Here is a 25016-nt window from a genome sequence, read left to right as displayed (position 1 = left end):
TTTGTTTGGTTGCGCATGGAAAGACTTTTCGTGGTGAATTTTTCTCCTTAACGAGTTTAATTACGAAAGAGGATGATCGGAGAGATTATCATGGTCACGTTTTTTTTTCTACGGGCAGTGATAAATCGACCCCCTAATATCTTAAATCGATCCCATCTCTGTCTCTCTCTCTCTTTCTCGCTCTCTCTCTCTCTCTCTAAGCACTGCCCCATATGGTTTCGATTTAAGATATATGGATTGTACTCCATAGGATGATCCTCCTATGTAAATGATTTTTTGGGCACAACCTCTTTACATTGTGGCCCATCAAATGGACGGTTTGGATCATCCTATGGTGTAAGCGGTATAGTATTTTTTTGAAAAAAGACTGGATGTACAACCCAAATTTCATTCCCCACTTAATTTCCAAGACAAGCCCAAAGGACACTTCTGTCAAAACCCTCCTCAAAGAAACAGAATCCGTTTACTTCCTAACCACCTTTTGAAAACTTCACTTGGAGGGGAAGAAAACCCCAACCATCTTAATCCCCAACCATTCCCTTTCTCCCCAAGTCCTAGAAACCCTCAACATGTCCTCCTCAATTTCCATACCCCCCCTCAAATCAGACCTTGCCCTTTGACCCATCAATTCATACTCTACAGACACTTCAACCATGGCCAGAGCTCAGATCTTCACATGGCTCTCTTCTATAATCTTGCTCTTGGCCCCTGCCTCTGGCAGCATTGGTGTGAATTGGGGGTCAATGGCGTCCCACCCCATGAACCCAACCACCGTCGTGGACATGATGAAGGCTAATGGAATCAAGAAGGTGGTGTGAAACAACCAATTAAACCAATAGCCTAAGGCCCTGTTCGTTTGAGATTATGACAACCGATTGTGAGTGCCAAACCGATTAACTGGACTCAAAATTATGTTTAAATTTGGGTCCAACAAATCGGTCTAGCATTGACAATCTGTTGTCATAATCTCAAATGAACAGGGCCCAAGCTGTTAGAGTTGGTGTTATTTAATCGTTTATACTTCTACACTCCTCCTCACGTTTGGCCCCTCCTTTTTTTAGTGCAGTTTTAATTTCAATGAGTTGTTGGGTTTTGAACCCAAGACCTGTCATGAGGCAATAGCTCTGATACCATGTGAAACAACCAATTATACCAAAAGCTTAAGCTCTTAGAGTTGGGGTTATTTAATCATTTATACTTTTACATTCCCCCTCAAGCATGGCCCCTCTCTTTTCTTTTCTTTTTTTTTTTTTTTTGGGTTGGCCGTACACATGGAGTTTTAATATTAAAGAGTTGTTGGGTTTTGAACCCAAGACCTGTGGTGAGGCAGTAGCTCTATACCATGTGAAACAACCAAATTACTCCAAAAGCTTAAGCTATCAGAGTTGGTGTTATTTAATCATTTATACTTCTACAGGTGAAGTTGTTTGATGCGGATTCGTGGACGGTTAACGCCTTGGCTGGGACCGGGATTGAAGTCATGCTTGCCATTCCCAACGATCAGCTGAAACATATGAATGATTATGATAATGCAAAGGATTGGGTGAAGGAGAATGTTACCAGTCACAATGGGGGTGTCAACATCAAGTAAGGAATTTTATTTCTTCTCTCTGCCAATTCTAGTTTGGAGCTTCCTATGCCTGTATTTCGGGTTATCTTTTATCCATTATATTATTGCATTATATTTGTGTCTGTTAGTAACCAGAAAAATATATATTTTAGAGGTGAGACATTGGTGTTTGAGCTTAAAAGAATTGTGGCAAACTTCAAGTTGATACTCAAAAGGGTTTCTTTCTAAATGCCTGTTCTACTTTTATGGTAAAGAAGAAAACTAGACTGATTTATTGACACATTTAGGCCCTGTTTGTCTTGGATTTTGACAAGCAATTACGAGTCCAAAACTCATTAGTGGGTTCAAATTTACAATTAATTTTGAGTCCAATAATCAGGGCCTTAAGGTTGCTTGGGAAGAAGAAAATGCATTGTTGTGTAAAAATTATAGAAATGCACCCAATTACAGAAGATAATAAAAAAAGATCCAAAATAGAGTGTTGAGAAATAATACTGCTCAACGATTTGAGACAACATTCATAGTTTCACTATTTAACAATTTTGATTAAGTGCAAAGATGATGAATCCAAAGAGAGCAATGACTTGAGAGTCTACCTATACTTCCATATGATGCAGGACTCCTTTATGATATACAGTAAAGAAAGATTGGACTTTTCAAATTGGCTTAAACTTGATCCATCCATATAATTTTACAAATGTAAAAAAAGAAAAGTGTGGGAGTTAGATAAGACTGCAGAGGGAGGCAATTCAGGGGAGTGTATAATTGAGTTTCAACAGACTGCAGGTTGGCCAATTCCTCAACATTTTGGTCAATTAAACCTCTTTGTTCATTTATTTGAAAAGATTTCTCAAGTATAATTGCAAAGAATTTCAATCTTTCACATTTTGAAGAGATGTCTCTACAGGTTTGAGCTCTCTCGCAGACATCCGATAAAACTGCAAGGATGCAGAGGTTTCTTACCATCTCTTTGGATGCATCTGATAAAACTGGAACGAGCCAAACTTCCAAAACCAGTTGGGTCTAGTTAAAAGCAAGTCTTAGAGATCCTTTTGGTTGCTCCATTGTGACCTGGTGGTCACGGGTTCAAGTCACGGAAACAGCCTCTTTGCAAAGCAAGGGTAAGGCTGCGTACATCTAGCCCCCCAGACCCCACAATGGCGGGAGCCTCGTGCACTGAGCCGACCCTTTTTAATCTTATATACACATGGCTTTGAAGTTAAATATGATTATTTGCAAATAATGATCATTGTTTCTTTAGAAATGATATAGTTAATGGCTTCCAAAGATGCATTAATTTGCCATTTTCAAAGAAAATTAAATTTCATACTTTTATTTGCAAATAAGGACCGATTTTGATTGCATCGAAAAAGTGCCTTCGATAACCATAGGAACCTCGAAATTTGCAGTCTTGACTATAGCAATACACACAAGGTCTTTCCCTTCTGCTAAAAAACTGAGACACCAAATTCTGATTGATTTCTACTCATTTAGTCTGATTTCTTTTTCTTCCTACCTCGTGGCATGTGATGGATCTTCTCAATTATCGCTAGAATATGAATAAATAATGCTGAAGTTGAAAGAATAGTATTACAGAATTCAAGAAAGTACATACATATAAGATATGAACTTTTCTGTACATGCAGGTTTATGATCCCCTCATTCTAAAGATTTGTATTTTTTTTTTGTTTGAAAACCAAACGTTGGAAAGTTCGTGGCCTTTACAATAACAAGAACCAATTTGATGATATTGATTGTCTATTAGGGTGAACCATTTAAAGTGAATCTCTCTCTCTCTCTCTCTCTCTCTCTCTCTCTCTCACACTTCGATGCTGTCCTCCTTTTCCTTTCCCACTTTGATGAGTGGTTTGTGGAAATTTTCGCTCTGGCTTTCTAAGATGAAATAAACAGTACCGTATAAGATCATAATTGAATATGCAGAAGCTTATTACTATACTTATTCCTACAAATTCTACAATATCAAAAAAGTTTATGAATCAAGTTCCTCTCCATGGGGATTCATGACAATTGAGTAACTCAAATACAAAACTTTTACACAGAGCCGTCACCGCTGCAAACAAAATCTGGAAATTGTATCTACATTGTATTTTTGGAAAAAAAATGCAGGTAGCACTCTGACAAATGAGAACAAGCTCTGCAGCCTAAAGCAAGATGGGACTCCATAAAATGATACGGGTCTGATACAGGTCAAATTACGCTCAGCAGTTTGAATCGAAACTTCTCCCAAACAGAACAAGCACATACCACTGAAGCAACATACATAGATTTATCTGATTTTTATGGTTGTCAGTTTCAATGTGCTCAATGAGTTGGTGACATCAGGAGAACAAGTCTTGATATGGATATTTCTGTACTACTCCAAATCAATGTAGTAAAACAGAATTGAGTTTCTTTGATGTCCTTCTGTAAACAGCAATTACATTACATTATTTTGTTTTCTTAGAAAATAATTCATGTATCTCTACCAACTAAGAATTGGTTTTGAACTTGCCCATCACCAGTCATTCCTACCAATTCTGCTACTTGACTCATCATTTGGATCACATAAGACTTTTGTTTGCTTGAGTATTTGATTTTTTCTCTCATCTTCTACAGATACGTAGCCGTTGGAAATGAACCCTTTCTCACAAGTTACAACGGTAGCTTCAAAAAAACTACCTTTCCAGCATTAAAAAACATCCAGAAAGCCCTTGACGAGGCTGGTATAGGACAAAAGATCAAAGCTACCATCCCAGTCAATGCGGACGTCTACAACTCACCTCCAAACAAACCAGTACCATCAGCAGGGAACTTTCGTTCCGACATCAGAGACCTCATGACCCAAATCGTCCAGTTCCTTCACTCCAACAAAGCCCCCTTTGTTGTCAACATCTACCCATTCCTCAGCCTCTACCAAAGTGACAGCTTCCCCGTAGATTTTGCCTTCTTTGACGGTGGAGGCAAGGCATTGAACGACAATGGACTGCAATACACAAATGTTTTTGATGCTAACCATGACACACTCGTCTGGTCATTAAAAAAGGCAGGGGCACCTGACTTAAAGATCATTATTGGGGAAGTTGGATGGCCTACAGATGGAGACAAGAATGCGAATAAACAATATGCTCAGAAGTTCTATGATGGATTTTTGAAGAAAATGGCTCAAAAAAAGGGGACTCCCTCGAGGCCTGGGGCCATGGAAGTGTATCTCTTTGGCTTGTTGGATGAGGACCAGAAGAGTATTGCACCGGGGGATTTCGAGAGACACTGGGGGATTTTTACATTCGATGGGAAGCCAAAGTTTCCTATGGATCTTTCAGGCCAAGGACACGATCGATATCTAGTCCCTGCTAAGGGAGTTCAGTATTTACCAAGTCAATGGTGTGTGTTTAGAAAAGAAGTTAAGAACCTAACTTCATTGTCTGCCAATATGGACTATGCATGTTCATTAGGGGATTGCACAGCGTTGGGCTATGAATCATCCTGCAATAACTTGGATGCTTTTGGGAATATATCTTACGCTTTCAATATGTACTTTCAAATCCAAGATCAGGATGTGGAGGCTTGTAACTTCCAGGGGTTGGCAAAAATCACCACCAGGAATGCCTCCCAAGGGGGCTGTCTCTTCCCTGTTCAGATAATAAGCGCAGGAGAGAGGATTCAGTTGGCATCCATAACTAGCATTGGCACAACTTTGATAGTGTTGGCTGCCTTGGCTTTTCTGTAGAATAATGGGATTCAAATGGATTTTATATCAGAAAATACATGAATTTGTTACTTCTAGAGAGTATAAACAAACAGTTCATGCCATTGTTTTAGTTTATATGCCCTTTCAATAAAAGGCTATAAACTATACAGTGTAAAATTTTTGGAGGGACTTTTGAATTTTATTGTTCTCTTGGAATCTTTATTTTGATGTGGCTCAAAAGTTTAGTCCCACATTGGTTTGGGAGACTACAATTCATGAGGTTGTTGACGGAGGAGACGGATAACGATAAACCACATACGGGTTTTCAAGAGATCAAGTCATAAAGATCCCATTGGAGGGTCACAAAAGAATAATTATAAAAAAATACCAAAAAATATGAGAAAACCAGTGAGGGATAAATATTCAAATAAAGAGGTTTATAAAGTCAAATTGAGGACTCTAAAAAGGCGACCCAGATATGGGGGGAGTCAATTCAAATCCAACAATAGAGGGCATGAATTCACTCCACATTTCAATCAAATGTAAGATTCCATAGAAGTTTAACCAAAGGGAAGATGGATGGCATGAAGAAGAATGAAAAATGAAAGCCACAACCATTTTAAACCTATAAATAATAAATTTCATGAATTTAAAAAAGGATGATACATGATGCCTAAGATTTTGCTTCCCCTATCATTGATGATACATAAACAAATAAAGGAAAAATTTGCCAAGGTTGACCAATGAAAGGTACACACCCATCTTCTTCGTTTTGCATATTGCATCTTGTTGGAAGCAACGGGCACATCGATGAATTATTACTTAAGAAGACTTAGAGACACTGCAATCCGTCCTCCCAATGTGCAAGGGATTTTGGAAGCTTTATCATCTATGCCATACTCAATCTGATCTCAAGATGTATTTGTTACCAAACTAAGATGGGTGCACTATACTCATTCTTAGTATGAGGCCCCCAACTTAGATATTGATTCTATCTTGTTCAGTCTGAAAAATTCCAATTCATTTCATAAAATGGAATAAAACACAAAATAAAATATTTTGTCTAGAAATCTGGTCAGTATGGTCTGTTTCTGTTCAATCCGAATTGTTTTGTTCGTTCCGAAGGAAAACGTGCAAAACTTTCTTGAAAATTTCATAAATACATGGGTTTTTTTGGGGTTTTCCTTTTTACCCCTTTTTAGTGATTATTTTGTATTTGGTCAGAGGGCATTTGATTTCTTTTAACCTTTCCAAATGAATGGGATGGCTACAAACACATAAAAAAACTCTTCACTACAAACACATAAAAACCATTTCTTTACTAAAGCTTGAAGATGAGGATTTCTCACCATTTTCTTATGCAGAAATTTTCTTCCATTGCATTCTATACCAATGAGAGGATTCTTTGCTTCCATATAGATATCACATTTTAAGCTTTTCTTTGCCTCAAATATTTTTCCCAAAATTAAGTTTTGGACCCTCCAGGGGAAAATCTTCCATTGGCTTCCCACTAGATTAGATGACTAGACATGGGCATGGGTAGGCACTGGACTTCATGCTCGGGCACCATATAAAAACTCAATATCAAATAAGGGTTTTATATTTAAAGACCAAATGCTCTGTTTGGATTGCCGGAATCCGGAATCGCAATCAACATCATATTTTGATTCTTCCTCCAACGTAACGAGGAAAAAAATGGAATTAAAATTTTAATCTAAAAATATAATAAAAATTTCATTCCATTCGGGGCAGAATCAAAATACCACCTATTGGGGCGTACAACAGGTTCTGGCATTTTTCTCCTTTAATTCCATCCCGTGACAATTCCGCCCTGTCAATTCCATTTTTTTTTTTAAACCAAAAGCCAGTATCAGGTGGAATTAGAGTCAGATACCGGTTCCAGCACCTCATTCCGGCATGTCAGTTTGAATAACTTTGAGCATCATTAATTGGCTGTTACAACTTACAACTATGAGAATTTGATTTTCACACAAATGCCCAAACCACCTTGTGTTGACGTGAACTCATCTTTATTCTGAGCAAATGAAACTTAAAGGGGCTTTTATATAGGCACGACATTTATGTTAGTTTGTCATATAAGTAAAAAGTGTGAAACAATACAAATTATCAAAGGGTAAAATGCCTAAATTAATGGGTGTCAATACCGATTCCCATTTTAAAATAGAGGGATGTTATTTATCAAAGCTTTGCTTCCTCTGTGCAGCTCTCAGCAGAGCTGTGTGAGGTCAGACCCTGCATGGATGGGATATTTGTGAAAAAGAGGCAAAACCACCGACTGATAAAGACATTATTTTAAAGAAAAAAGATTGTTAGTATTGACTCCATCTGCAAAAAAAGCTCAATAACAGAAAACAAACATAATAAAAAAATATAAAGCCTTATCATCTCTAAATTGATCCAGCATGCTTGGGGAAACATAATTAAATTTGTAAAAGGCAGGGAACTCAATTTTTAACTTTTTCAACGGACTGTAGACAACTTGGCGGGAACTGTAACAGCGGATGAGGTGTTTAAATAGAGGGGTGCTGATATCGAAAGAGGTTCCATATATCAGTTTCTGTTTCCATGTTTTGTGTTTCAGATTTTGATACTTTTTCTGTGCAGCAAAATAAATGTAAAAAGAAAAAGAGCGATGATATTTTCACCCCCCCCCCCCCGCATTACGCATGCGCTCCTCTTATAAGGTGATTTGATGTCAAAGTTGCACACTGTTCACGTCAAATCGCCTTATAAGGGGAGCGCATGGGGGGGGGGGGGGGGGGGGGGGGAACTTGTATGACTTATTGAATCAAAAAGGATTCAGGAAGCTTGAATGAAATCTTTGCTAGAAACTGCTGAACTGTACCCTTGCCAATCAAAGATTTGAATTCCAGGCAGCGAGTACTTTAGTCTTCCCTCAACCATCTATTACTAACTACACGCTGATAATAGAGGCACCGTGCCTGAGTTTTTACGTACTTCTGACAGGCCCAAAGAGTCATTAGAGAATATCACACCTATGGTGAGTATACATTTAGCTGAAATAGTCACTTCGACAAGTCTAATATGATTCTAGATATGTGTCAGCTTGTTGACCGATGAGACCATGCACCAGCAAAAGAACAGATGACATGCATTCAAAGCAGAAGGGTTTGGATTGAGAGAGAAATGACCATCCTCAAACCGATGCAATTTTTTAGTCTATCCGTTTGTTTCAAAGAAATAGGTCAATCCCGTTTTGCCATTCAAAAAAAAAAGAAATAGGTTGAAGTGTGGAATATATACGTCTTGGTTGAACTTCAGAATATAAAACGTTATAATGATAAGCTACGTCATGATCAGGGAATTATCATAGTAAAGAAACAATTCATTGATTGGATCTTGCAAACAATAACAGCACTGAGTTGAGAAAATTGTGAGAACTCACCCAGGTAAGTTAATGTTCGCCTGATGGGCATGGGCATTCCATCCTAATTGTCTAAATCAGAAAGATCCTGCATAATCAATTGAAAATATTTGGTCTCACTAGTCAACTTACGAATGTGTAGGAAAAAGATCAGAAAAGCAAGATTAACGATCATGAATGCTACAATATTCACAGTTGGTTCTAGTTGATTATGAATGGCAAGCAGCCAGGATTCATGGATTTGCCAGAACCCCATGGCTAGCATTTAATTGGCTAACATGGTTAGTTGTATATTCACAAATAAACAGAAAATCTACCTCTCATAACCTTAAATGAGCCAGGTCAATATCAATATCCATCTCTGATATAATGCTGCCACTTTCTACCTCTGCATCTGTGAAGGCTAGAGCTCTTTGAAGCTTCCTATGAGAGAAGACCTCAACCTCAGCCAGGAAAGTGGCAGTCACAGGCCGATGATCTGAAAGACTTTGCTCAACCCTCTTATATTCCAGTTGCCTCATTCCCTTTCCAAATGAAAGAATGCGATCACACCTAAACAGCCAACAGGTGTTACAATCATATAAACTCAAGCAGTTACACAATAAAAAAGACAAATAGAATGCGTGCTCAAGATAATTCAAAATTACAGTTGCTAGAGCATGAAGTACCAAGTGATGGGAAAGGATTGCATTTGTAGGACAAGGTTACAAGTTAAGAAGGGAACTTACATAAAGCTCGTATTTCAAGTTTTCGAGATTTATAACTGCATAACTAGAGATTTAGCACTTCTAATTTGAGGGCTGAAATGCACACTCCCGAAGAAGCAACAATAACAATGAAAAAGCAACATAACAATGAAATCACCAATAAAAAAGCAACAATAAAAGAAACATAAGAAATCACCAAACAGATCGGCCATGTAAATAATAAGTAGAGATTAATGAACGCATACCAGGCAGGAATGCGCCTCCCAACCTTTGGATCCTCTCCACAATACTTCTCTGAGTTAAACTCATATTTATATGTTGGGGGGAAATTTAAAGTACCTTCTGACCATCTTTCGAATGCACGGCCTTTCTTTAACTCTCGTATCAGCTGCCAAAGATATTATAGGATATTCCTCATTGTCATCAAGAAAAATTGGCAGTTTAAGTGAACTAACAGACTAAGTTTGTTCAAGAGGTACAAGAAAAGAAGCAATAGAGGACAAGAATATATTTTAGAACTGACATAGTTTTTTCAATGGGGCTTGTGCTTGTTTGTGTATGAGAGTCAAGGTACTTCAAATTTTCCCCGTGCATTCGACAGATGGTCAGAAGGAATCTATGGTACCTTCTGACCAATTTAAAGTACCTTTGCGTATGAAGATTCCAGTTTAAGATGCCACTTGAAAGTTGATATGGCCTTTCAATTTAAGATACTAATCTATGGTCAATTATAAATTACAACACTTCAAAGGATTACCACTTGAAAGTTGTACCATTTTCGATGCCAAGAAACATGGGAAACTATGCACAGGAACCATTTAAGGAAAGATAGATATAAGCCAACTTACCTGGTCCCTCTCAAGTAACTTCGACCATTCTTTGTTCGAGATGAGTTCTCGTGTCTTCTCATATGATAAATTGATACGGTAATTCAAATCACCAAACCAGATAATTCTACTGAAAAAAGAACAAAACAATTAAATAAATTCAAATTTCCTACAGGAAGTTTGAAAGGCAGACGTTGGTAAAGAAAACTTGTATGGTAACTAAATGCTTTCTTTGAAGTGTAAAAAATTCAACCAAAGTACTCATGTAGGACATGTACGGTGCAATTAAAAATGTTTTTTAGTGTCTTGAGATTGATTAGCTAATGTTAGTACGGCATGAAAGATTGACAATGCCAAACATTCATCCCTATATATTTTCTGACAAAATGTGAAATGTGGTGTCTTCATTTAAAAATAGCTTTGAAATTGAATTGTAAACTGATCTTGTTTGAAGTGTTTTTTTTTTGTAGTGAAATTTTGTTGGAAGTGTAACCGACTTAAATTTTCTGACAAATATGTGAAATGTGGTGCCTTCATTTAAAAATAGCTTCACTGATCTTGTTTGAAGTGTTTTCTTTTAAGTGGAAATTTTGTTTGAAGTGTAACCGACCTGACAATTACGTGTGTTAAAGAGTGTGTGAGGGTAATTTAGTCATGTAGTATGAGGGGTATTGTAGTCTTTGTACAAGGTTGCTTTACTTTGGGCCTATATATACATCATTTACATGGGAGGACTCCTTAGTGGAGAATCCCTCATCTTCTCCCTCAATCATCTTCTTCTTCTTTCCTTATCCTTATCTATTCTAGGGGAAAGAAAAAAAGAAGAAGAGTTTTCCCATCACCATCTCCCATTCATGTTTCTCACACTCTCTTCTCTACTCTCATTCTTACATGGTATCCTGAAGACGCGACGCGACGAGACGACCAACCCCTCCCCCCCCCCCCCCCCCCCCCCCCGCCCCACACACACACACACAAATCTGAAGACACGACAAGACGAGACGAGACTCCCTCCTCCTTGATTTTCTCAAAACCCATTTTGGGTCCATCCTCCTTAGTGCAACCCTAAACCCAATTCTCTAACCCTAGCTCACCCAAAACCCTAATCCTAATCCCTAGCCCTTTTCCTCTTCTTGTGAGTTCCTAAACTCCATCCTTTTTACGAAGGCACAAAAACAGATCTCATCTTGAAGACACTCCTGGCAAGTTGGGAACAAATGATATATTCTCCTAAAATGAACGAACAGTTGGAACTGTAAAAGATCTTATTTTATTTCAGTTGATAGGGGGTATTCTAGGCATTTGAACATTTCACTTATTAAGGGTAGTTTTGAAATTAATGGAATATGTTTTAGGCAATTTCTTTATTCTATCCTGCCAACTTATTTCAAATTTTATTTTCTTTCCAGTTTCAATCCATTAGGCTCTAATTGGTTTCCTCCATGCAGCGGAAAGGAAAGTGAAAAATGGACAGATCTGTTTCATCAAGGGGAGGCAACCGAACGTTGCCTCATTTCAGAGAAAACCAATGAAAATCAAGGGGAGATTTTCCTTCTCTATAATTTAGCAAGAGAATGAGGTAGAACCTTTAGAGTTTGGGCGAGTTGAGCTAGACATCAAAGAGTGTTAGGACGAATACGTCAGTCATATATATAGTTAGCTTTGAATGGTTTCATAAACATAGTTTAACTATGATAGAATTGAGACAATAGTAGTTTAGCTTTCATCATACATCATCATAACAGCCCATACAGCATCCATGACAATTCCACGGAAAGAAAGATATAGATTAATCCAAGCAGAAATTAACTGTTTATAGTGTGTACGTGTCCTCCAAATATAAAAAAGTATTATGTTTACTTACTCATGGTCATGGATATTTTTAGTATTAAAATGTGTCCTCCGATGTATTTCTTGGACATCGGCATTCCTCCGAAGTGCATCCCCATCCTTCTCACCAGATGTAAGGTGAGTACAGATAAAGCAAAATTGTGTCTGGTATATGGACATGCTAACAGATATTGATCCCTGGAAAATATGTAAAAATCGTTAACGTATTTTACTAAATTAATATAGGGTAACTGAACTGTCCAAATTTTCACCCATAAACAACGATAAAAGCAGAAATGTCCGAAGTAGAGATCAGATTGGATTATCCGATATATAAGGACTTTCCATTTATAGTAAGCAGATTGTAATTGACATATACAAACTAATGCTTTAAAAGAGAAAAGTATTTCTTAAGACAGACATAATATATATGGTGGTTATATGGTCAATTTTCTTTTCTGAAAGCGTCATCACTGGTAGGTCACGCTTTGAACAATGATTTCCAACAGAAGTAAATTATTTTAAACATGGCTTGTTATAACTGACCTAATTCTAAGGCATATGAGTCATACCAATCAATATTTCAATAAAAAATAGCATGCCTCTGGAGCGAAGGAAAAAGAAGCTCAAAAACGGCCAAACAAACTCTGGTACAAGGATATTTTCAGAGAACAATTGTGTCTTCTCAGGAAATTTTCATGAGCTTTGAACCATTATTTGGTTTTTTTTATATTAAATTTAATATTATTATAAACCAGTAATCTGAAACTCAAGAGTAGAGTTTAATAAACCATTTCTCAACCACCACAATCCCTGATATTAGTGTTTCCCCAGCGATATGTAGCACCTAAAGTTTGACAGGGGAAAACATTGCTACAAAGGGAAAAGCAAAATTTTCACAGAATTCCATGGTCTACAGAGCAGAAAATCCTGTCACCTAATTCAACATGGAAAATTAAGGAAAAAAAACAATTTGTAAAGAAAATGCAAAAGAAGACAAAAGGTTGTGCTGGCATTGTAAAGAAAAATGCCCAAGACGACAAAAGATTGTGCTTGCTATGAAAGGTTTAGGTGTGGGTACACTGCCGCTTGTGGATTAATCTCTTTTCCCAGTGATATAGGCCTTCTAAGGTAATGATGATTTTGCGGTGTCATACGCAAAAGTTTCACATAAGGTACTCATCCATTTATAGTGCTTCAGTTGAAGTTAGTTGTCAGTTGAGGAGGCCAGATGGAGAATATGTATCTCATTAAAAATATGCAAAAAAGTATCTTGAGGGAGGTTCACATCCACAGTCTAATTGTTTCCTTTTGGCATGTATATTGTCAGTTTATAATTTTTTTTTTTTTTTGGAAAGATAAAGAATTACATTAGGAGAAAAAATGACATATTGGGCCTTGTAAACTTCGCTCCACTAAAAGGTAAATCCGATAACATATTTTGCCCCAATCTGCAGGAACTAAGATTATGCCGACCATGATCAGGAAATTTGTCCCCGCATGATCAGAATAGTCTCTTGGATCAAAGATAACCCCCATCGAAAACTTCATTGAGGTTTAAAATGAAGATTTTATCATGGAATGTGAGGGTTGGGTGCCCTGGATAAAAAGGTTCAGGGGAAGCAGTTGTGCTAAAGTATAAGCCGGATGTGTTGTTCATCCAAGAAACGAAAACAGACACAATGAATCGGGTTGTGATAAGGGGTCTCGGGGAAATTCTAGCTCGGGGCTTCATTGACAAGGATGCAGAGGGGCGGCAAGAGTGCTAGTGGCTAGGCAGCTTATGAGGTAATGGAGAGCTTAGTAGAAAGGTTCTCAGTAACAATAGTGTTCAAGTATAAATTCCTACAACTCAATGTTTATTCATAATCAAATCTCAGCCCGGTGAATCGCTTACACGTGCATGCTATTTATAAAGTTTCATGGCCCAAATACTAATTCTACTAGAACTTCTTTCCTATTTCTACTAAAACACAAAACAAAAGAAAAAATTCCTAAAGTTTCTCAAGTTTCACACAAAAAGGACTTCCCGAAAAACTTTCTCCTAAAATTTGTGCAATACAAAATCCTAAAATATCTCTTCTATTATAGAAAAACTACTGAAACTAAAATAAATGCTTTCTCAGCCAATAGAAAAATCCGAATAAAAACTAAAAATCCATCAACTAAATTTTGGAAGATTTGGGGTTTTATACACTAGGACCGATGAGTTTGTATTGTGACTAGCAAGGAAGCTATTAGTATTGACCGCAATCATATCCAAAATGAATATACAAAGTACATGGAGGTGATTAGAAATTTCATAAGGAGAAGTCCGATGCTAGACTGATTTGTACCCTATACATCACTACTCAGCTATAGCAGATATTCTTTCTAAGGGTGTTTGCAAGACCAAGTTATCAAAAGACCTTTGGCAAGTTATGCACGATTGATATCTTTGCTTCAACTTGATGGGGAGTGTCGAGATGTGGAGGCAATGGGTGTTGAGACGTAGGGGAAATTTAGTATTATTGTTTGTGATTTGTATTTAAGTCACATGACTAAAATTTGATGGAGGTGGGCCTAGTTCGGTTTTCGTAGGTAATGAATAGAAGGCATCTGTGGGTTGGGTTTTCCAACCTCACGAACTCTATTCCCTTCTCTTCCTTTTCTCTCTTCCTCTTCTTTATTTGTTCCTTCTCCTACAAACCCTAGTTCTTATGGAATATTTACAAACCCTAGTTCTCATAGAATATTCTCTGTCTAATAATTTCATTTGACAAGTCCTTAGCCCTAACTTGAACTCCTCCTTCAAACAATTCAGGAGCTTGGCTTAAGGTTTGTTGTTGTTTACACTCTGCTTTCTCTTCCATATTCAACAATCACACATAGTTTGACACTACCAAGAGACCCATCTAGAAGAATCTAAAAATTCAGTGGTCCCCTCTGCTGATGTCATGATGTCACGAACAAGACCCATTTTTGTCCCTCTTCTTTTTTTCATGTATGTCTTGAAGGAAGTGAGGTTGGATGTTTGTGGGGCCTGTGGACAGGCCCACTTTAATTGCATCACTTTGAAAGTCATGGGTAAAAATTCCGATTTCAACTGGAGATGATTTTCTAATGCAAAGAATGATAGAGTAACTGCACTCAAAAGTTATCAAGACATGATTTTTGACATCTCCAAATAAAAAGAAAAATACTAGCACTAGTTATTATATATTCTACAGATGAAATGGCACAGGTTTGCTACATATCATGAAATTCCATAAATGGATACTCAAAATTCTATGAATGGGAAAAGGAATTGACCTTGTTGCCAATGAAGCCCATAACACCAACACCAACAACAGATATCTTCAAGTTTTGGATGTGCTTTCGCAATCTTCCAGGAACCCATATCGTAACGAAAATCCCAACCATTTGTTTACTTACTATCCTCACAAAAGTTGATCTCCTCTTTCTATTTAAAACTGATCTCAGGTTAAGTTCTTGTATCAAATTTGCCTCTGATAACCCCTTAGAATCCTTATGGATAGGCCACTCGCAAGAATTGGATGCTCTAAAAGAATTAACTGAACTAAAGGAATTTGAACTACTCAAAACACGTTGAGAAAGCAAGTCCAAGGGTAAATCCAAGGGCTTTTCTGGCCAACTCAAACTAATTCTTTCTGAGATGCTAAACATTTTGGTTAGTTTGGCCTTGGGTTGCAAAACTGATGTTTCCGAACTTGTGCTATCACCTTCTAATGTAAGACAATTCAACCTATCCAATATATTTGGAGATAATTTTCTGTCAAAATCGGTTTCTGATATGCCTAAATTAGCATTTCCAGAGCAGTGGACTTCCTCATAAAATTGGGATTCTTCTCTGATTGTGGTACATGTGTATCTGTTTGTATTGGTGGTTAAAAATTCATCATCCAATGGGTGGACTAACTCACCATTGTCACTATCAATTTCATGCAATATTCCATCCTCTATAACTGGGGCATCATCTGATGGCTTGAACCTTGACGGGGAAGGAGGATCACTATAACATTTATAATTTGCCTTCATTGGCTGAATTCGATTTAGTGTCTCACGAATAAGATATTCCCATTTTGGAACTGGACGTACGTCCTCAGCACCAAAGACATTCTCAGCATTTAACGGAACAACCTCCTGCAGACTACAAGGATAAAGCATCCATCATTGTTTTGAATGGGCTCCAACAGTCATCAAAAGTTATAAACCTAAGACAGTACAATTATAAAGTTGTAGGTGAGATACTAGTGATATAAAAGTGGAGGAACAAATAAAAAACAATGATATTTAAGTGGAGAAACAAACAAAAATAGCAGATACAACATAAACAGAACATTTGTAACGTTAAATTACATCTCAATGTCCTAAAGAATTATGCATTTTCATGTAGAAACCACGCATCTCCATGGGGACTCCACCTAACCCAGCATATCCACATGACAACCACAAGTATAAGAATACATATATGAGTATAAAAAACATTTCTAGCAATTGTTTGTACTTAGTTTTGAGGATACACAACATTCAACCAAGTTAATATAAACCTTTATTTCTTTCCGGATGTAAGTGGGCTTAGTCACTCTGCGATAAGGGATTTTACATAACTATGTATCCTCCTATCTATAAAGGAACTATGTTCTGTACAATCTTATTCATTATTCAGTTTGATAAGAAATTTCACTAGGAAATGCTCTTGTTTCAAACAAAGATGAAAAATAAGGTGGGAATAGGATGGAATTAAAAGAGGACATAATCAATGTTTAAAAACTTTGAATCATGATATACTTTGGCCAAAGTAAAAAGGAGTCATATCGGCTTTACCATCCTTCAGATTCGTGTCGTCATATGACGTTTGGTATGGGTTGAAGGAGATTTGCTTTGACTCAGAAAGGGAGCCTAAGATTGTTCAAATTTGGGAACCACCGATGCAGGGATTTCTAAAGCTAAACTTCTATGGCTCTAGCCTAGGGAACCCTGGTCCCTCTGGCACTGGGGGTGTCCTTAGTGATGAGCAGGGTGCTGTGAGATTGGCTTTTTCAAGTCGTATTGGAGTAGCTGATGCCAATGAAGCTGAAGTTAGGGCCGTCCACAAAGGGAAAAAGTTTCTTGAAAATGTCGATCTCAATAAAGTTGTGATTGAAGGGGACTCTCTCAATGTAATTAGATAGCTTAGAAGCTCGCACTAGGTCCCCTGGAGATTTGCTCCTCTCTTCGATGAGATTCAAGATAGGTTGGATAGGGCTATCGTATCTTTCCTTCATGTTTGCCGTTCAGCCAATGATGTGGCGGATAGGTTAGCTAGAGATGGTGTTTCAAGGGCGGCGATGGAGTTATTCGACTTTCTCCCCCCTTGACTTTTTTCTTTTCATGCATTTGGTGGGCCTGTATTTGTATTTTTTTTCTCTTTCTTTTTTCTTTTCCTTGTATAGACAGACCTCCTCGGTCTTTAGCTTCGAATGAATTTTTTACAATTCAAAAGAAAAAAAGGAATCAAATCGGGCAAGTCAATGATTAATACGATCAATTTTTCATTAACTCAGGCGAGTCAAAGGACCTTTTTACTGACTAGGTAGGGGAAAACTTTAACTCGAAGGCGATCAACCCTACATTTAGGCGATCAACCAGGCCGGTTTCTACATTTCGTATGGTATTTTTTTTAACCAGAAAATAATTTTTATATCCTTTGATTATCTTTGCTTCCTTAACCCTATTCTTGACTCTTGAGCCCTAGAAATCCCATTAAAAAGCCCTAAATCAACCTTAAACCCTTAAAACACTTCCATTTCCTTTGTGAACCATGTGGGCAGGCCATTCGGGAATCCACCACACCTTAGTTTTGCTGGAATGAGGGTACTATTGGCCCCGGATGGGCGATGAAGTAATGAAAGAGGAAGATCAGTACTAGGGATCATAATTGTTTTTTAAAAATTTTGATTGCTGCGGAGGTCCTTGGGATCGACAAGGAAGGAAAGAAGACACTTCCACTCACAAGAAATTTCTTAAATGAAAGTCGACAGATGCGTTCGACTATCTGACAGAAAGAAGAGGATATTTTTAAAAATCCTTCTAGTTAGTTTGTTCCTTATTTCTACTCGTGTTGAGCGAAAGCCCTTCCACACGGAACTCCCGGATCACTATGGCCAACTTTCGTCTCTGTTTAATTGATTTGATCCGAATTCTGTCACTAACGAGTTAGAGATCGCAACTTTTCCATTGCCGCCTAGCCTGCTCGTGTTATATGTCTTTCCCTGACCAAGGGTTCTGATCTCGTTTAGCCTGTTCTTGGGATTCACCCTTAGTTTAGTTGTCATTTTTCCCTTAATTCATGTATTAGTAGGGATATTTGTAAGGGTAACAGCATAATTAGAGTGAGATATGAGGGGCATTGTAGTGAGGGAACCATTGTAAATAAGGAGAATCCAAAGGGTAGTAGGGGCAGATGTGTCAAGGAGGAGATCACAACAACAAATCTTCTCTCCAAGTGACTCATGGCTTGACCACATTCCTACAACTACCAAGCAGCACTCCATGTGACACATGGCAATGAGGGACCACAACATGCAACTTCCAAGTTCCTCTCCAAATGCCACTTGGACTGAGGGGACCACTTGCTGGTCACATGAGGTAATGACACTTGGTGTGCCATGCCAGCGGGCCAGCTGACCTTGAGTTGCCAAGATGGACAGATGGCAGCCAAGGAATGGTCCAAGGGCCCTACCTCCTTCTATATATAGAGGAGAGGGTCTTCCTTGAGAGGAGGGGGGGGGGTTGCCTTTAGAGAAAAACGCGAGGGAGAGCAAGGTCTCTGGTCTTCAGCAGTTAAGAGGAGAGTTTTGCTACAGAAAATGAGCAAGAAGAAGAAGAAAAAGAAGAGAAGCCTGACTGAGTAAGGATCTTCCTTTCTTCTTTCATCACAACCTGTATTACTGGTTGACGATTCCTTTGCAAACACAATTTCAAATCTGCGTTGTTCGTTTGTTCAGTTCTTGTTTTATCCTTGTGTCTAGTATCTTGTTTCTGTTTGAATCGATACATCTGCAGTTTAGTTTCTTGTTGATTATCTAGAAAGAAATCTAGATTTTTTTTATTTTTTACTTTTTTTAAAGCAAGGCATCATGTCAAAGTCAAGTGCTAACTGCTGTCCATCACTGAATTAGTTATAGCACAGTGCCTTCATGCTTCCATTACTCGTTATCTTCCTGTCTCACCGTGTTTTGCTACACTGTTGTTCATCTGAGCATCGTTATTTTCTTTAAAAACAACAACTCAGTCCTTCGGTTTAGTACTACTACTACACAAATCTGCACCATTCTCTTTATCTTTCACTTCCGTCTCTTATTCAATTCGCGATCTTAGGTTATACTTCAGCTTACCTATGATCTGAGCATGGATCTCAGCTATGTAGATCAGTTAATAGCAGAGCTTCAATTCCTTAAGTTCTTTCATTTGCTGAACATTACAAAAGATGAATTCGATCTTTGTTCTTGCCTAACTAGTAACATTGACAACTTTTCACCAATAATAAAGCATTGGTTACTGTAAGTTGTTTGCGGTCTTGTAGAACTCAGCTCTTTTCAACAAGGAATTAACGTTCCTTGCACCCAATCCACGTCACTTTGCTCTTCAATCATCCGCCCTAGCTGTCCTACACGACCATGGCCTACCAAGGATTGGTATGCAAGGAGCCATGGCATACCAAAGGGCCCAAGTGACCCTTAAGTAAGCTTAGGAAGAGTTCTTTTTTATTTACAATGATTTAGTTTTTTCTTTCATTTTAAGGTTAATCTAGTTGGACATAAAAGGATATTTGTTTATCTTAAAGTAGGGACTTAATGATGTAGTACTAGCTAGGGGGGCTTTAAAGCTTGGGAATTGTGAATAACTTCGACTGATTGTAACCACTTATTTGAATCCAAACTAGGTGCAGTTTGTATAAGGCACTAAGGATTTTTCGAATTGTCCAAACAATTCTAGATCAATCAGCAATAAAAAGGTTGAAAATCATAGAACTTGGGCTGTTCGTGAGGTCAGAGCCAAAAATAAACAAATTGTACCAATGGGCGATGGGATTTAAACCATTTTATGTGGAGAAAAATCAAGATCCAAAGTTTTAGAGGAGATTAAAGAAAAAGATAAAAAAAGGCTGATTGGGATCACAGTCGAATGCAATAAACTGAAATCTAAATAGAACTAATTACTTTGATAGAAGAAGGTAGGAGGATATATAGTTAGAATCACCAGTCAGACTAATGGCATACCCTTCAAAAAAAATCAGACTAATGGCATTACACCTATGGTTGTCAAGGCATCACAGCAAGATGACGGACATCACATCCACCGGGTTACAAACAAACCTTTATATAAAGAGGCTTGGAATACAAAAAACTTCGGGTTACTAAAAGACTCAAAGTGACTAATAACTTTCATAACTAATAACTTCGGAATACTAAAAGACTCAAAATGGCCAATAACTTCTAGATAACTTACTTAACCTATAACCTAGAGTAAAACCTGGAGAACTTAAACACTTAATTAATGTAAGCACCTTTTTTTTTTAATGATGCATTCCTCCACAGAAACCGACCCTTTCGCACCATGTCCCAAAGGAACGGCAATTAATCTAAGCACTTAAACTTTCAAGACTGTAATTACAAAACTTCCCTTCAGCCCCAAAAATTAAAATAAATGACAATTATACCCATAAAATTAAAAAACCTACAGAATTTCTAATGGGGCTCACTATCATAATTAGTCATTTTTCTAATTTTTTTGAAGGATGGTCCTCAATCACTTACGAGTAATTGTGTCTTTTCACCTAACAATATGTAAGTTTCTCTAAGGGGGGTCAAGCCCCACATAGGTTTTTAGATTCTATTATGTTTTATGAAAAAGAGAGAACTCCCACTTGGTTGAATCTTCTAATTTGTTGATTTGGAGTGGAGCTTAGGGTTATTTCTTGAGTATTTTCCTTCAATTAAATGATTTTTTATTCTTTATTCTCTCTTATTTATTGATTGAGGTTCATTTGAATTATTTCTTGCTTAATCTCATAGTTTCCTGCTTTAGCTATATCCTTTGGGCTGCTTTGAGACTGTTTCATGTTTTATTAGTCATGTAATTAGATTTTTTTTTTTAAATCTGTGGCTATTTGGGTTTTTTTTATTAGTCTTGATAGACTGTATCTGACAATCATCTTAAACAAACTTTGTTAAACCCTTCCGAGACTGCAGCACTATGTTAATCAGATTAGACATGGGTGCAGGTCATGGGTATAGCTTGTACAGTCAAAATGAAGTATTAGACAGGTATAACACCAAAGTGTCTGCAAAAACACCTCGATACATGTTGAACGTGAATAATCCATCCAAGGTGTGCTAAGTGGCTACTATAGAACAGAAGACTCTAGTAGTCCCATAGAGTTATATCAATAAAAGATACATGAAATGAACCGAAGGACAATTTTAGTGTATTTGAAAGAATGCTTCTGAGTAGAAGTTAAAATAGAATGCCAATTTTATAGGTCATATCAGAAAATAAAGAAATTACTAGGAATAAATTTGTGGAGACATCAGAAGTTAAAATTCTGGCTTGTATAAGGTGGCATTTACCCAAGCACATATATATCAGCAGGCTCTTCAATGTCTAGCCAATCACTAATATCTAGATCATCAGGTGGCAATCTACCTCCAACATTCCATGTACCGACATGAATCCTGTAGTACACCAAAAATTGGAGATCAAAGAAGAAAGAACATTTTTTTTTTCTTTTTTATTTAATTTTAGAACTCAGTAAAGTTCATTTATTATGACAATGGATGGATAAAAAATAATAAGTGAAGATCATTGGTTTTCTTGATAATCTAAGTTTTTCATATTCCCTACAAGTGCCACATAAAAGTACAGATAGTTTCAAACTATTTCTGGCTGCAACAGTCTTTAGAACAGCTTGCCTGAGTTCTTTGGACTCTATATATTGCACCCTAAGGGTCTCTGATTTCCGCCTTCTCGACTTGAAGGGAAAATTCTCTGTTCTGCCCCCTGCACATTACTATAAAGTTAGTGAAAAAAAATAACAAAAAACTTTGCATGGGCAATCCTGGAGAAGCAAAAAATTCAACAATATGGAAGGGAAGAAACTACAACTGAAAAGTTAGAGACAATACAGCTTAGGCCCTGTTTGTTTTGGATTTTGAGAACCGATTGTGAGTCCTTAAATGATGGGGACTGAATTTTTCAATATTATCAACAATTAATTAATATTGAGGGAAAGTATTCAATATTCAAAACAGACAAAGGGGAATATGGTTTATATTTCTTTACTTGAGAGTGTTTTACTCTATAAGAGGAAAGAATTATTCTAACTGAGATTTTATTTCTCATATAGAAAATTGCAAGCCCAAGATTATCATGATCATTTTCCAAATAAAACAGTGGTATGAAGGCCAACTCTCAAAAGAGGCCTTGTTCACCATATCTATTTTATAATCAAGAAATATAGAAATAAAATTGAAAAGAAAAGAAAAGAAAAGCTCCCAACAAGTCCAGAATTGAATGATTAATAACAACATGTATTACCAGTAGGATCAAACTTAAACCCATCTGCTTTCTTGTCTTCTTTGCACAATTCATGCCCCCAGTAGTCAGTTTCTGCAAATAAACACCATAAAAATCAATAATTGAGCCAAAGAAATAAAATTATGCAGTGGGGTTCTTATAATCAGTTCCATAGTTGTAAAATCGCATCGAATTCAAAAAAAAAATCGCATCGAATTCGTGGTGGCAATTCAAAATAAAGCTTCTAAAACCAACCAAAAACAAACAATGAAACTAAAAGAAGTTGAACTCCTTCACAATCAATCTAAAAACCCAAAAAAAAAAAACCTTGGTTTTCTTTCCTATTTGATTTTTTTTCTCACCTCCATCATCAAATTCGTTCTGGCTGTCACCTTCATCGGCGTTGAAATCAGATTCCTTGGTTTCTATGTTTAGCCATTTCCTCAGAACAGTTCTAGGCCAGTAGTGCTATAAGCATGTGCAACCAAAACACAAAAAGATCTCAACCCACAATATCCTCATTTTCAAAAGGGAAAAAAAACCCACCCAATAACTACATTAAAAGCTTCTAATTAACAGCAAAATATGAAACTAAAAAAGAAAGAAAAAGATGATTTTTAGGTACCTCTCTTTGATTGCTTGGGCGCTGCTTCATTTAGTGAGAGAGAAGTAAGATAAGACATACACACACACACACAAAAAAAAAACTTTTCTCTCCGAATAAAAGAAGCAAACAAGAATGTTGAAATACTTGTTATTATTACAAGTGGTGGGTAAGTGGGTAACCACCATATATGTTGTGTATATGGGGGGTGACAAAAGAAGAAAGATTTTGATCACAAAAATCAAATAAATGATGGAAGGTAAAAACAAAAAACAAGCATAATGGATAAATAGATGTGAATGTGTTTATCTGATATTTGGCACGCCTAATGAGAAATCTTCTGCATACATCCAAAACCCATATGTATGTTAATCCCCATATTGTTCTCCAGTACGCCCGGCAAAGTTGGGAGAGATTTGGGTTTTGGGTGCCCTTGTCTTGGGGGGACAGTGGCACCTCAACAACCTTTGTATTTCTTTCCCATTCCCCAACCATGTGCTTCTTCCCAATGACTCTGAATCAAGACTGACGGGTTCAGGGGCAAAAGTTTTGAGAAATTTTTTAGTACAGAAATGATATTTTCACACCCTTTCCCAAATTTCATCTCTGCTTGGTAATTGGTAAAAGATTTAAGACACGTAAGCCCTGCACAACCATGTTTTAATATAAGGGAAATGTTATCAGCACTACTGTATTTTGATGAGAGCACTCCTCACTTTATGGACGGTTTGGATCATCCTATGGTTCGGGCCATACCATACTTTTAATAAAGTGAGGAGTGCCGTCATCAAAATACAGTAGTGCTGATAACATCTCCCTTTAAGGTAATAATTGCCCAAACCCAGCTACATTTCCCTTTAGTAATTGCTCAAGCCCAGCTTTTCTTTCTTTCTTTTTCAAGATTTGCTAGTGTCCATCGCAGAAGGCATTTCGCGGATGGGCTGTTGCACGTGAGAGCAGCCACATCATGAATGAAGACAAAATCTGCTTATGGGTGCACTCACCTGCACAGCCCATTCGCGAAATGCCTTCTGCGTCGCTAGCAAATCCCTTTTTGTTAGTACCTTTTCAAAGCTTTTGGGCACTGTAATTATCTTTTGACAGCTCTTTAAATACTAAAGCACTTTAATCATCTTTTGACAGCTCTTTAAATACTAAAAGACAAGATGCATTAGCTAGGTGTGGGCAATTATTAAAACATTGTTTTGCTGATATCATTTCCGTTATTTTATTTTCTGAAAAAGATAAAACAAGGGACCGAAATTCTTGAAAAGCTAATGTAAATATTATTTCCCGAGTTAAGAATACGGAGAGAAGTACAAATGGAGCCTCGTCAGAATTTTCTCCAAAGGTTTGGAAAAGAAAAATATTTCTAAAATGAGAAAACTGTTGGTGCGCTTTAAGTGCACGATTTTTTTGGTGCGTTTAAGTTGTTATAACGCATGGTGCGCTTAAGCTCATCAACAGTTTTCTCTTCTAAAATTAACTACTTTTTTCAAACACAACAAAAAAGATAATTAGAACCCAACCTATGCAATTTTTACTTAGAGGGAACTTCAGTTTATGATAATATCCCACTAAATTAGCCATAATCATATCATTTCCCTCTATATCTTGGAGAGTAAAAAAATTTCCAAGAAAAGATTTTCTAATAGAAATTATTTATTTGAAATCCAAACAGGGCCTAAATGATCCAAATCATTTGTTGGTTAGGCCTTGCCATGTGTAAGCTATATATATCAAAATTATGATTACAACTTCGGCCAAGTTTTACTGCATCCGAGTCTATGCAACCAACAAATACCCTAAATTGGGTTAGGAAAT

At 37.2% G+C, this 25016-nt stretch overlaps 2 protein-coding genes across 5 annotated transcripts; one reads left to right on the top strand and one right to left on the bottom strand.

The window, feature by feature from the left end:
* The first annotated feature begins 577 nt into the window (after positions 1–577).
* Positions 578–5486, top strand: LOC143892433 (glucan endo-1,3-beta-glucosidase 8-like). The gene is made up of 3 exons (XM_077397052.1): positions 578–809; positions 1418–1587; positions 4187–5486. The coding sequence occupies exons 1-3, from the start codon at positions 654–656 to the stop codon at positions 5295–5297; spliced, it is 1437 nt and encodes a 478-aa protein (XP_077253167.1). The 5' UTR covers positions 578–653; the 3' UTR covers positions 5298–5486.
* Positions 5487–7271: 1785 nt separating this feature from the next.
* LOC143892432 (type IV inositol polyphosphate 5-phosphatase 3-like) lies at positions 7272–23790 on the bottom strand. 4 transcript variants are annotated; one of them, XM_077397049.1, is made up of 12 exons: positions 23214–23782; positions 22951–23056; positions 22610–22681; positions 21985–22072; positions 21643–21747; positions 15320–16178; positions 12063–12226; positions 10220–10325; positions 9617–9759; positions 8982–9216; positions 8686–8752; positions 7272–7511 (listed from the first exon to the last, which is right to left on the bottom strand). In XM_077397049.1, exons 1-10 carry the CDS (start codon positions 23241–23243, stop codon positions 8985–8987), a joined length of 1905 nt encoding a protein of 634 aa, XP_077253164.1. In that variant the 5' UTR covers positions 23244–23782; the 3' UTR covers positions 7272–7511; positions 8686–8752; positions 8982–8984. The 4 variants fall into 4 exon arrangements, with proteins under 4 accessions (XP_077253164.1, XP_077253162.1, XP_077253166.1 ...); XM_077397047.1 differs by having other exon boundaries at positions 10220–10328; positions 23214–23778; XM_077397051.1 differs by lacking the exon at positions 21643–21747 and having other exon boundaries at positions 10220–10328; positions 23214–23784.
* Positions 23791–25016: the final 1226 nt, after the last annotated feature.

This window comes from Tasmannia lanceolata, unplaced genomic scaffold, assembly GCF_043159265.1.
Source record: "Tasmannia lanceolata isolate RefF3 unplaced genomic scaffold, GAP_Taslan_0.1 ptg000015l, whole genome shotgun sequence".
NCBI classification, from domain to species: Eukaryota; Viridiplantae; Streptophyta; class Magnoliopsida; order Canellales; family Winteraceae; genus Tasmannia; species Tasmannia lanceolata.
This window is presented reverse-complemented; position numbering and strand designations above follow the sequence as displayed.

What these genes read in the sequence shown, in the direction of transcription:
- LOC143892433 (XM_077397052.1), top strand. Translation starts at nt 654, where the DNA reads ATGGCCAGAGCTCAGATCTTCACATGGCTCTCTTCTATAATCTTGCTC. An exon ending in AGGCTAATGGAATCAAGAAG is followed by an intron (nt 810 to 1,417) that starts GTGGTGTGAAAC and finishes ATACTTCTACAG; the next exon opens with GTGAAGTTGTTTGATGCGGA. An exon ending in AATGGGGGTGTCAACATCAA is followed by an intron (nt 1,588 to 4,186) that starts GTAAGGAATTTT and finishes CATCTTCTACAG; the next exon opens with ATACGTAGCCGTTGGAAATG.
- LOC143892432 (XM_077397047.1), bottom strand. Translation starts at nt 23,243, where the DNA reads ATGAAGCAGCGCCCAAGCAATCAAAGAGAG. An exon ending in GAACGAATTTGATGATGGAG is followed by an intron (nt 22,682 to 22,950) that starts GTGAGAAAAAAA and finishes GTTTATTTGCAG; the next exon opens with AAACTGACTACTGGGGGCAT. An exon ending in AAAAATATCCATGACCATGA is followed by an intron (nt 10,329 to 12,062) that starts GTAAGTAAACAT and finishes TTCTTTTTTCAG; the next exon opens with TAGAATTATCTGGTTTGGTG.